General features: G+C 41.4%; 1 protein-coding gene across 14 annotated transcripts in view; it reads left to right on the top strand.

The window, feature by feature from the left end:
* DMD (dystrophin) overlaps window positions 1-13482 on the top strand; it is a 2199436-nt gene that overhangs the window by 2067864 nt on the left and 118090 nt on the right. For 10 of the 14 annotated variants that reach the window (XM_074994601.1, XM_074994607.1, XM_074994584.1 and 7 more), the window contains one exon: window positions 12738-12799. In XM_074994601.1, coding sequence (XP_074850702.1) covers window positions 12738-12799 — 62 coding nt within the window. Of the gene's footprint in view, window positions 1-4813; window positions 4891-12737; window positions 12800-13482 lie in introns of those variants that run through there. The other 4 variants (XM_074994646.1, XM_074994621.1, XM_074994631.1 and 1 more) reach the window with 3 other exon arrangements.

Below are 13482 nucleotides of genomic sequence, written 5' to 3'. Positions count from 1 at the left end.
TCTCCTCAGATTGAAATCAAAAATACCTATCTCACTCTCTACTACAAGAAGGATTTACTTCAATAAATACATTGCATTAAAAAACACAGATCAGCTTCACTTGAAAAAGGCCAAAGAGAATAACTGTCTTAACAAATTAAATATCTTAATATAATTAATTATCCCAACATGAGTATAACTTTTTAAAGTTATCTACCTTTAGGATTGTATTGGCATTGCTTGTTTTCAGTGAGCAAAAAAAAATAATTTTAGATTGATCAGAATTGCTAAAAGCTCTTAAGAATTTGCAGAAAACAACTGAAAACCGTATATGGATTTTTTGGCAGTCAAATTATGTAGTCAATAGACCTTAATCTTTCAACCTTTACATTTTCCAATTGTTATTCTGTGGGTAATAGTTTGATGGCGGGACCACAGGGTTAATTTGCTGCTGAATTGAGAAATGAATCAGAATTCCCCTTTAACGTTATTAAAGGGAAAAAAAAACAGTGTGTGTGTGTGGGTGTAAGAAAAAAAAGCCATCAGAATGGATTCACTAATTGGGGTTTTCACCTGCTGTGAATCAAATTGAATACAATGCTTTATTTGTAACTGAAGGAGAAAGATGATTGTGCAAAGTATCAGAATTTCAGACTAGTTTTTAGATTCCTGTTATTTGGCACTGTGGTATGGAAAAAAAAGACAATGTGATAACTGGCAGCATCAAGCAGCTGTTAAGGTTGACCAGGGAAATGTAGTAAAACCTGAAAGACTGTACTATCCATATGAGTGCCACATACTTCTTCCCAAAAGGAAAGCATTGCTTACTTATTATGTAGAAAAGTAGGCTTCAGGCTAAAGGTACACTGAATTATTTTGAATTAAAGAGGAAACTGTTCTATGTATTTACTGGTGTGAAGTTTATCTCCAAGATGCCAGGCTTCACTTTTTTTTAGAAATTGTTTGTAATAGGCTGAAATATGATGCAGAGAAAGAGGGAGATCTCTCTAAAACCCACAAAGATGCAAGAGGATGGGATATTGATTTAGTATATTTGCCAATCTGTGTTCCACCACATTCACGTCTGATTTAATATATTGAATGCATCTTTTGGCTGAATCCAAAGCCACTGAAATCAATAGAATAGACCACTGACTTCAGTGGGCTTTGGATTAAGATGTGTGTGACACTTTGTCTGCATAGATACATTTGCCTTACTTTTTATTAAAATACACACTGACGCAGTATTACCAGTCTTAAGTGCTCAAACTCATGACCATGTCTTAAACATCAAGAGATTTAAAAATATAAGGTTTGGGTCTTTGTTTGCATTTTGGTTTTTGAGACTTGGGGTTCATATTTTCAATTGTTTCTCTACAACCACGTGGATGGAAAATATTTTTCACGTGGAAATTTTTACAAAACTAAGTAACTCTAGAAACTGAATTCTTAAAGCAAGCACTAAATCGCATGAGACTTACAATGAAGCCATGAACTAGAAAAACAAAACATTGTGCTTATTTACCTCTGTGTAACTGTACTGTCAGCAGTGGAATATATGTGGTTCTCTGGATGAGATGAATTTTCCTTGCCTGTAGAAATGTGTCCTCCTGCTCTCCATGTGAAATAGGGACTCTCTGATGTACAAGACAGCCTTTGTAGTCTTTGATGGTTTAGTAAACTACATAATCATGAGCTTGTCTCTCTGCTCAAGTCTATACCACTGCAAATATAGAGTAATTTCATGATCGTTAACAGAGTTTAAACCTGTATAAAACTAGTGTGAGAAGAGACTCTGACATCTGATGATTTGAAATGCTTGTAAGATGTGTAAGTACAAAAATAAAAGATTGCACATTAAAAAAGGTTCTGCTATAGCTGGTGCATGCATCAAACATTTAGCGGTCTAACTACCTGCTTGCACCTTATCAATATAGTAGTTAAAACATGAAAGGGCAGGAAAGTCATGCCAAGGCCCATTTGAAAAATTGATACATATGTTAGTGTAGTTTTTTACATACCCTTATCTTTCAAATGTCAAAGATGCCATTTTTTTATCCCTTAATGTTTATATATATATTTTTTAATCTTAAGTACTGTATTAATAGAGCTGGAGAATGTAAAGTGTTCTAAGTACTTCTTGAAGTTCTGAGGAAATGCCTCAATTTTTTAAGATAGATATTACAATTTAAATAGAGATATGAAAAAGGAGCCTAGAAGAGAATGACAAGAGATTTCAGCTTCCCCTTTAGGTATTATAGGTATTCCTCAATAAACTGCCAGCCATGATTTTCTGAATTCCTGGTCTTGGAAGCTGGTTTATCCACTTGATAGTGGGTATGTATCAGTGATAAAGTACTACATGTGCTTCACTATGTTTATTATGTTCACATACTTTATAAAGTAATTGCAGAAACACAAAAAACACTAAACATATTTCATACACTGAAAACAGTAGTATCTAAATTTTGCACAACTGGGAAACTTCCAGGAGCTTGTAAAATGCATCTTCTTTGCAATGGGAGCAAATTGCAGTGGCCTCCAATGAATGAAGATGGAGAATTTCACTGTGCACCTCTAATCTGTGGTGCTGGAACAATTTGGATGGTGAGGGTGTTGAGAGCTACTCAACCACACTGTAAACCAGGGGTCTCAAATTTATGGCCTGCTTGCCTCCACCACCCTGAGTGGTTATGAGACAGCTGGCCTGCAAGTACTGGTGGGGCAGAGAGATAGCGGGGGCCTGTCCACTCCCATGTGCCAAGCTCTGCTCCACTCTGCTACCCCCCATTGCACCCAGTTTCCCAGTGATGCAGCCTTGGGGTTTGTGGGAGGTGGGGGTATGGCATAGGGCCAACAGCTGCAGGGAAGTGGAGCACATTGGGTGAGGGTGAGTGCAATCGCTCTGCTTCCCTCAGACAGAAACAAACATCTATAAGACCTTTACCAAGCTTTCCTGAAACTACAATACCCACCTAAGGAAGTGAAGAAACAGACTGACAGCTTCAGACATGTACCCAGAAGCCACCTGATACATGACAGGCCCACCACTGGCTATCACACACAGCCCCCACCTAAAACCTCTCCAGCACATCATCAGTGATCTACAACCCATCCTGGACAACGATCCTTCACTCTCACAGACCTTAGGGGGCAGACCTGTCCTCGCGTACACACAGCCTGCCAACCTTAAACAAATTCTCACCAGGAACTATAGACCACGACACAGTAACTCTAAATCTGGAACCAATACCTGCAACAAACCTCGCTGCCAACTCTGCTCACACATCTACACCAGAGATATCATCTCAAGACCTAACATCAAGCACACCATCCAGGTTCTTTCACCTGCACATCTACTAACATAATGTATGCCATCATGTGCCAGCAATGCCCCACTGCAATTTACATTGGGCAAACTGGACAGTCTCTTTTTAAAAGAATAAATGGCCATAAATCGGACATCAGGAATGTTAACATACAAAAGCCTGTAGGAGAACACTTCAATCTCTGTGGACAATCAGTAACAGATTTAAAAGTAGCAGTCCTACAACAAAAAATCTTCAGAAATAAACTCCAAAGAGAAACTTTAGAGCTGCAATTAATTTGCAATTTGACATCATCAATGAAGGATAGTACAGAGACTGGGGGTGGTTGGCCCATTACAAAAGCAGTTTCTCTGCTCTTGATGTTCACACCTCCACATTAGCAACTGACAATGGGCCACATCCTCCCTGACTGAACTGACTTGATTTCCCCTCTCTTGATGTTCACAACTCCACATTAACTGCTGGTAATGGACCACATACTCCATGACTGACAGACCTTGTCAACTCTGGCTCTCCCCTTGACTGAGCCTCCCTCTTCAAACCATCCTCTCAGCTCCCCTGCACCCCCCATGCAACTGATGAAGTGGGTCTTTGCCCACAAAAGCTTATGCTCCAAAATATATGTTAATCTATAAGGTGCCACAGGACTTCTTGTTTTTGAAGATACAGACTGTCTCCGCTACCCCTCTGATACTTAGTACCACCAAAGCCTCCTTTAACAAGCCTCGCTGCCTGGCGCCTTAACAGCTCTTCTGTTTCCCCTCCCCGCTCCCCTGACAAACAAAAGGGCCTAAGTGCCCAGCTAAAGGAGAAGGCAGCCATCACTGACCCCTTTAAAGACAATGGCGGGCAATTAAAATGCGACGAGCTTCTCCCGCCCTGGGCCAGCGCACACCTTCTTTTCAGGTGCAGCCCTTAAGAGTTCAGCGCCCCCATCAACTGCACGTGCCCGGCCCAGCCTCAGCAAACCCTTCACTCGCAGAAAGGAGCCGCCGCAACAAGCGGAAGTCCTGGGGCACCCGAGAGACTAACAGATACTTGGAGCATGAGCGTTCGGGGGCGAAGACCCGCCTGGGCAGATGCGCCTCTGCCCACCGCCTTATGCTCCAAACTACCTGTCAGTCTCTAAGGGGCCGGGCCCTCCCGCTGTGGTCACGGCGAAGGAGCCGCTCCGGCTCCCGCGAGGCGCGCGCAACTCGCCGCTTTCCCCGGAGCAAGCGGGGCGCTTCGGGCAGCGGGAGAGCCTCCCCGCCCCCCGCATTATTCCTTAGTTCTACCTTAACCAATTCCCTCCTCTTTCAGCCCAAACTGCCCCCGGCCTCGGAGCCCTTCAGTTAGCAGGTTGAATGGGCGGGGGGAGGAGCGGAGCCGGGGAGCTCCGCCTCGTCTAGCCTGCAGCTTTCCTTCCCCGCCGCTGCCCTGCGCTCAGTGCACGCCGGCTGCACCGCAGTGCAATCCGCCGCTGCTTGCTGCCGGAGCGGGGCTGAGCCCAGGGCTCCCCGCCGCGCCTCGCTCGCTCGCTCGCTCCCTGCCTCCCGCGGCCTCCTCCAGCGGTGCCGGCCATGCGGGAGCAACTCCGAGGGTGAGTGCAGCGCCGCTCTCCGCGCGGGCGGTCTCGCCCTAGTGCCAGCGCTGCGGGGAGGGAGCGCGGGGAAGGGGGCGAAACATGGGCACTGGGGAGGGGGAGCCCCCGGGCGGTCATCTGTGCCCCAGCTGGTCCTGCTGCAGGTGCTGCGGGGGGGGGGGGGGTGTTAACTCTTTCCCCGGCGGCTCGGGCGCCCCGTGGCTCGGAGGGAGGGAGGGAGGGCTGGCCGGGTGTGGGGGGTGGTTGAAAGATTTTGCTATTCACAGTGCTTAGGGGCTCAGCGGTCCGCCACCCTGGCCGCGTTACATTACACCGCGATGAGGCTTTGGAGCTTTGCTCATTGCGGCGCCTTTAAGCCGCTGGCCCAGAGGTGTGTGTGGAACGGGGGGGCTCTCCCACCGAAAGGTCAACTTTCTGCCTGGCTGCCTCTGGGGATTTTGAGCTGCCATTTAATTGTCTCGTGGCGGTGCCCCGCGCGTGGCGAGCAGTAGGTCTGGTTGGAGGGAGGGTCGGTGCGAGTGAAGTAAGACGAAAAGGCCGGGGGACACCCCAAGAGTTAAACCGGAAAGCCAGAGAGATGATCAAACGGGTCGAGGGAAGCCGATGAGGGATGCCGGTTCGGATCGGGTCTCCTCTTGTGGTCAATGTTGTCTAGCTAACTGGAATGCTCTGTTGGCTCTGCCTCGCCTTCGTGCAGCTCGGGTTAAACTGGTTAAACCCTGTAGCACACTTTGTAACTCGGCTCATGAATGAACTGCCATGGCAATGTTTAAAATATGGCCACCCAGTGAGGGGTAGTTCTAGGGTTCATGCATATTTGGAGATAATGTTTGGGTGTAATAGTTTTTAACCTTAAGTAGCGTGTGTGTGTGCGTGCGCGCGCGCGTGTCTGAAACATATAATTGGGTTCTGTGATGTAGCATAAGAGCGTCCTTTTTGAATTGTTTTACTGCAGGGCTGGCTCTTTGCTGGGATATATAGTCACTTCTTCTCCAGGTTTCATTGCAAGTTTAAAATAGACTGGTTTAGAGGTACATTCCTATGGAGTACTGAGCTGAGGGAACAAGAACTATAGTTCTGTAGGAGGTCAAAGAGCTTCTACCGCTAAGGAATTGGTTGAAGTCATCGTTGTTTGATCCTGGATTCAACAGGACCCTGCAGTGAAATTGCTTTGGCAGAAGTGGAGGGGATAAGCTTTGAAAAGCAAATAGATCAATGGACAAGTAACAGCTGGTGGGGCTGGCTAAAGAGCTTTAACAACTGAGTAGTAATCTTTGCCCATGAGACAGTGAATAAAATAAAATGCCCAACATCAAAAGGGACAAAAAATAGTTACTGTAAAATACAAAGTAATTGACTTGTGGATCCATCTTACTGATCATTTCCAATATTAGCTGAGACTTTTAATATTCATTTGTGTCTATCTTCAGTGTATTCTGAAAATTCTGGCAAAAGCCAAGTTTGTTTTATTTTGTTGTTGTTTTAAGACACTGATGCCACGATTAAAGAGAAATCATCACTGGCTGTACCATTATGCCCATGACACAGTGCATAAAATAAAATGTTTAACATCAAAAGGGAGAAAAACAGTTACTGTAAAATATAAAGCAATTGACATGTGGATCCACCTTACTGATCGTTTCCAATATTAGCTGAAACTTTTACTATACATTTGTGTATATCTTCAGTATATTCTGAAAATTCTGGAAAAAGCCAAGTTTATTTTCCTTTGTTGTTGTTGTTGTTGTTGTTTGAAGACACTGATGCCACGATTAAAGAGAAATTTCACTGCAGGGTCCTGTTTAATCCAGGATCAAACAACGATGACTTCAACCAATTCCTTAGCGGTAGAAGGTCTTTGACCTCCTACAGAACTATAGTTCTTGTTCCCTCAGCTCAGTACTCCATAGGAATGTACCTCTAAACCAGTCTATTTTAAACTTGCAGTGAAACCTGGAGAAGAAGTGACTATATATCCCAGTAAGAGCTGGCCCTCCAGTGATCACTTCAAAAAGGACACAAAGGACCCCAGATTTATAGATGAAGACAAACAGTAATTCTTTACAAATCACAAGAGAATTCTACCTTTTTACAGCACTGCTTTAGTCTTTTCACAGTAATTAGTTTCCTCCCCGGGGAAGTAATGGAAAGATATAAAAGGTTTACAATGTTTCAAGCAATAAGTGACCATGATAGCAAGGTAGTCTTATTTTGAGTGGCCAGCAGTATCTTTTTAAAATACTGAACAATTAGTAAAAGTTGCTTTTTTTTTTTCCAAGTTCAATGGTAGTTTTACAAAGAAAAAAATCTTTGTCATATTCTGGTTTATGGACAGCAGCCATAAAGTTGTTTGTAATAACCTTGCATTCCACTTGAAACCAAAAAGATGAAAAGCACTATAAATTGTATTGTTTTAAAATTAGAACAGTGTAGCAAAGTATAAAATATACTTTATAATTATTAGCGAGTACATGTTGCTGTTTCTTTATTGCCACCTGACAATTTGCACCCCTTTCTCTCTCATGCATACATATGCACGCACACGCTGTCCACACCTGGATCAAACTGTTTTTTGCAGTAAAGGAAATGGTGAGAGGCTAGTGGTATTGCGCTAATGTAATCACAAATTAAGAGGAATGTTGTAGTTTGATATGCAGTTCCATACTTAAATTCTCTGCTCTCAAGGTGAGCAGTGATAAAGAAGGGAGCCCAGATCTTTGAAATTTAAAATTTGCAAAATGAATAGAATTAAGAATATCTTATAACGTGTTAAAGGTGATTTATGCAGGAATTAGCTAATGTTTGAATATTTTCCTACCCTTTCATTGTCATTGTTGTTCAAAAGGAACACAAGCTTAAAAAAAGAGGCAGACATTTATTTTGATTCAAACTGAGTATATTTTAGTAGAGAACTGATGAACTTCATCACGTTGTCTTGATTTCAGTCATGCTGCTTTGTCCTCTCTTCTGACAATAATCAGGTGTTAATCTTAATGCTCTTGGCAATGATAGGGAAATTGTGTTGATTATATGCAGGTATAGGTAGGCAAAATGTTTTTGCAAAGTTCCCTATGCACCAATGTACCACCTCAATCCTGTTTGGAGAAATCTTTGCTATCCCAGGATTGTGCTACTCCTGGAGAGAAATGTTGCTTAATCATGTATATCTTTGCCTAAGGCAGGGTTGACAAAGTGGTGGGTGGGCCCCCGAGTGTGGTGGAAGAGGATGAAATTTCTTAAGTGGGCTGTGGCAGGATTGACTGCTGGGTCTCAGGCTCATCCATCTCATTTAAAGTTGTTGAAATATATTACTGGTTTTATGTCTTATGTATGCACATTCATACACCAATTAATAAAGTTTTTACATTCTACACGTTGTCTTACGCATACTGAAAGGTTTTTTGTTTGCTTGTTTTTTATATTTATGAACATAACTGAAATTTCCATAGGTTTGGATTACATTAGACAGGTTGCGAGCCCTGCTAATTGCAGGGACGAAAAGTGGGGCCTGATGTAAAAAGTTTGAGCAATGATTGATCCACTGGGCTGAATGCTCAGCCCACCTTAAGGACTAAGTTGAAACTGCCAAATCCATTTCATAAGAGGCAGCATACCTACAAAGATGGATGGTACTTGTATTCTACTGAACTATGTTTTTTATTGTGCAGTCATCATCTGTTGTTCTTCCAGCCTTGCTGTATTTTTCTTTTCCCTTTTACATCCTAGTAAGCTAGAGAGAAATGAACTTGAAGGAGAAAAAGCAATGTTTCTCTGACTTACAGATTTTGTAGGGTCTAATTCACCAGAGTAGGATATATGTGGCAAGTGTTTCTCAGCAGATCTATTAAAGATGGTACAGTGTCTTTGAGAATTGCTGAGATGGCATTTCATTTCAGAGGGTACTTCCCCAACACACACACACACCTTTCACATTTCACTCAACCCCAAAGCTCACAATTCAGTGGCCTTTGAAAATGGCACAGAGGCATATGAAGTGTAGTCTCAGTGGAATCTAACCTTTCCTTGAAGTTATGTGTGTGTTTGGAATTGTTGATAACTTTTGGTTCTGAAAATGTTCAGGAAGAGGCAACACTCTTAAGCTAGAAGGAAATAGCTGCAGCCTTCTTGTGTTCTGCATATAAAGTACCAGCAAAATCTGACCTTACTCTTTACAGGCACTCAACCTTAACAGAGTTGAAATGCAGGGTTCCCTTAAAACAATGACTTTGATGCAAGAATGAGAGGGATTCCTCTAGCTCTGGAATCTGGCTTTCACTTTCTTACAAAATATGAATCTGGTAGTCCTAGCTGAATTGCCTGTGAATATAATACAAACCTGATACAATACAGCATTCAGCCCAGTGGATAATCATTGCTTAAGAGAAGGCAAAGAAATGAGCAACCATGGATACTGACTTGACACTTATCCCTATAGAAAGAGGTGTTGCCTTCAGCATGAGATTGAGGTCACTGAGGGGGCAAATAGACAGCAGGTACATCTTCCCTGCAGATTTCTGCTTTGTGAAGTTCTTTTGTGTATAAAAGGAGAAAACCGGTTTCTAGTAGAGGCTGTGTCCCTCTGTACTGGTATGTATAAAATGTATACGTCAGAGATGCCCATGCAGTGTCTATCAAAAATGTATATAATCTGTAAGAATTGTAAAGTTTCTCCATCTTTACAAACGACAGCAAAATCAGTTACTTCAAATTTAGGAAGATATATAATGGCTTAATCCTACCACGCACTGAACTTCACTCCACTCCTGCTGACCTCTATAGGGAAGGTGGTTGCTCAGCTCTCTCATATTACAGTATTAGGCCCTACTACATGTCAAAACGTTATCTCTCATATAGCATGCATAGCTTTTGGGTTTTAGACTGTAGTGTGTGTAGTGCAATGCAGACTTGTACACCTGAGAGTAATTTTTACACTTCCACCCAACAAAGGCGTATGAATGAGTTCAGGGTGCTACGTGCATATTTCCTATGAAGCTGTTTGCAGCAGTGTGTTTTTTTAATGTATGAAATTAGTGCTTCAGAAAGGTGCTAGGTTGACAGCACTAAGGTCTAAAGTGCTCTGCTACATTGACAAAACAGTCTGAGACTACCAACTCATCTCACTAGAAAAATTAGAGCATTTAATTTAAATGCGAAGTACAGCTCTGATGCAACCTCTGGGTGAACTTTTCCCTATTATTTCTGTGTGATTTGACATACTTATCAGTGGCACACTCACTACCCAGTTACTACATGGAAGATGGCATTCTAGACAATGAAGAGACATGGAAGAATGATCACTCATTATATAACATGCACTTCTGGTTACAAGAAGAGTGATCAGCAATAGAAGCAAATTCCTCATGCTGCCCCACATAAATGTTTCAAAAACTTTGCTCTGGAGTAGGCATCCTTAAGTGGTATTTGATTTCTAGTGCACAGTAGGTTACCAGTTGTGGGGCTATCTGTCCCACTGGAAGTAAGCCAATAATATAAAAATCATTTTATGTAGAAGCTGAATAGCCATCAGATGTAACAACTTGGTCACCTGTTTCCTGTTGCATTGTTCAATGACACCGCAGCAGAGTGAGACTTTGTGGTGGTCCCCTCTCCTCTCTCACTGTTTTTAATCTCTACCACTCTAAAGGAGAGATACTGAGGTCAATGAGGTATAGTTTTCTTTATAATCTTGTATCCATCTGTTGCGTTCTGTGTCTTAGTTTCTTTTATGGTTACAGTCTGTGTTTTTTCAATATTTGATCTTTGCTGTGACTTCACTGCAAACTTGGAAATCATTACTAACAAGAAGCATGTTGTATGTAGAGTTCAGTCAGTAGAATGTTCCCTTGTGCCAACTAACAATCCTGCACTTTCAAGTAGAAAGGTAAACCAAATAGAAGGTATGTCATTCTAGCTTTCATAAGCATCTCAGTACAGATTTTACCCCTTCTTAGGCTAGATTGTGTTAGAGAGAATTTCCCCCACAAGGAGAATTCAAGGAGGAATTTTTTTCTCAGAAACATAGTCTTCTCCTAGGCTTCACAGAGTGCAGACTGGTAATCAGGAAGCAGCAGCCTCGTCCAAAGCCTTGATTATAAGTTGCTGATGGGAGTCTCTCCACTGACTTCCAGGAGCTCTGTATTGGGTCCCTTTTATTTGTTGTTGCAAAGTTACAACAAAGGTAGAGGAACAGTCCCCTTGCTCTTCTAAAGCAGAGACTGAAATTATGACCTGCCTTCCTGTGAGACCTTGTGAAAGAGCTTGTCACAGTTTGGCTTTCAGAAGTTTCAAAATTCTTCCTTGTACTTTCATGCAGCCTCCCTTTAACATATCTGGAGACTATAAAACCAGTCCTCTACTGGCAGAAGAATAAACAAATGACTTTTCAGTCTCTGATTTCTATCATAATGTTATATATGATCACAATTTTAATATCTTCCTGTTAAAAATCATACGATATATATAACCTTAGGAGGCATGTATCCTTCTTAACAGTCACTAACTCATATGTTACATTGTTGGCTCTCTCGCATGATACGTGTTTGTTGGCATCACACTTTATTGTTGAGCTAGCGGCTGCTTAATTCTATGCAGAGACTGTCCAATTTGCATTCTGGTCAGACTGTATTCTGCAGGATTTCAAAATCCCATTTTTAGTTATTTTTGTGCTTCCCAAAGGCTCTGCCTCTCAAAACTTGTAGTGGACTTAGGGCAGGAACTCCAGTTTGAGTTCCAAGAAACAAACTGCAGCAACAACAACAGGAGAAGGGGGAAAAATCAGTGTGTTAGATATAATACGTTGTATTTAGAAGCAGTTTAAGCTACAGTTTATAGCTGCTGCTGATTCAGTAGCATTTCATATTTTGTTGATGGGTGAGAGTGGTGTTTCTTTGCTCTTGTTGCCAGCAGCTGTGAGTGGGTGACGGGATGGACCACTTGTTGACTAACTGTTTTAATCCCCTCTGGGGCATTGTCTACTGTCAGAGGACAGAATGCTGTTCTTGTTGGCCCTTTGGTCAGACCCAGGATGGCCGTTCTTTTGCTCTTAACATATATTCTGGTACAGTTACTTGAGGTGGAATATGGGACAGCTGTCACTACCAGTTTTTAACTGACACCTCACCCACCTAACTGAATAGCAAATACTTAAAGTTGAACTGGTCAGAAACTTCATAAATGGCACTAGCTGGTCAAATCCTTCGTAGATTTCATTGGAAAATTGAGAAGAAAAATTGTTGGAGCTGTTAATTAAATATTTTTTCATTTTTTAAGCAATTCTGTGTGGAGTAGAATAGACGTGTTCTATTTAAAATAAAGGAAATTTAAAATATTAAACTAGGCTAATTAGAAAGGTAAACCAAACCCCAGCCTCCACAATTTTTGGGCTGTATACAGTTTAGATGTACATATTGCATCTTGAGGCATCACTAAATATAATGGGTCAAATTCATACCTAGTGTTATGAATATACAGAACAACCGTTGGTCACACTTTCTCACACTGTGAGAGTCTGTACATTACAGGGTTTTAGATGCTGCACTGCTCAATATGTAATATGTTAGTAGGGAATAGAAAATTTATCTTCACAGGTGATGGTAGGAAACCTGCCTATTTAGAAAAAGCCATGAGTTTGGTCATTTTGGCTGGGAAGAAAAAAATCCAACCTCATTGCTGTCACATGCGCACTATATGCTCTGCATAAACATTTAATCATTGAACTGTATATCTGCTAAATATGGAAATCTGATTAAGGAAAAATGACATGTCCAAGAAGAAGTGTCTGACTGTCCGAGTGAAAGCTCTGCTGTACATATTTCATTCTAAAATCTTCATATTTTCTGTTTTAGCCATGAGACACAAACGACCTGCTGGGATCATCCTAAAATGACTGAACTGTACCAGTCTTTAGGTAAGAGAGAGCTACTGATTTCCTAGTAATTAAACTAATTAAGACCAATGAGTTTCAGGGGTATTCCCCTGTGCTACTGTACACATGGTAGCTGTCATGATCTCATTGTGAGCATTCAAATTAGTTGCCTAGTATTACTTCAGGGTTTTTTAAGCAGTCTGTGATTTTATTCACTGGTGCAAAACTATGTTTTATAATGGACCTATGTCTATCCTCTGTAGGTCCTCCTTGGTTTCAGCTTACAGCTTTCCCTGTGGTTTTAATGGCCAGTGCTCATTTATAGAAGGCACAGTTAAAAAAATCTTTTAAAAATCATTAATATTTCTCCACTTATACAAATAAATCTCTAGTAAAGAACACACCAGTTCAGTGAGCTGTAATAATATGGACACTTTATTTTACAACATAAAGCATATTATATGTAAATTATGTAAAAATACAGTTGTGTATTTGAAAAGAGGGATGATTTATAAATTATGGCTAACTGAGGGCAAAAACTGAATAAATACTCTCTGCCTATATAGATATAACTTAATGCACTTGTTTGGCTCCTTTTATATTTCCATTGTAAAAGTGAATTGTTGTCCATGGCACACACATGCGTCCCCAATGTTTTATCTGTAGTGCAAATACCATTTAGTGATCAGTGACTCATTAAAGTATTTTGGGTTATCAGAGCCATA

Source organism: Carettochelys insculpta, chromosome 1 (assembly GCF_033958435.1).
Source record: "Carettochelys insculpta isolate YL-2023 chromosome 1, ASM3395843v1, whole genome shotgun sequence".
In the NCBI taxonomy this organism is placed as follows: Eukaryota; Metazoa; Chordata; order Testudines; family Carettochelyidae; genus Carettochelys; species Carettochelys insculpta.
The sequence above is the reverse complement of the archived record's forward strand: the minus strand, read 5'-3'. Positions and strand labels throughout refer to the sequence as shown.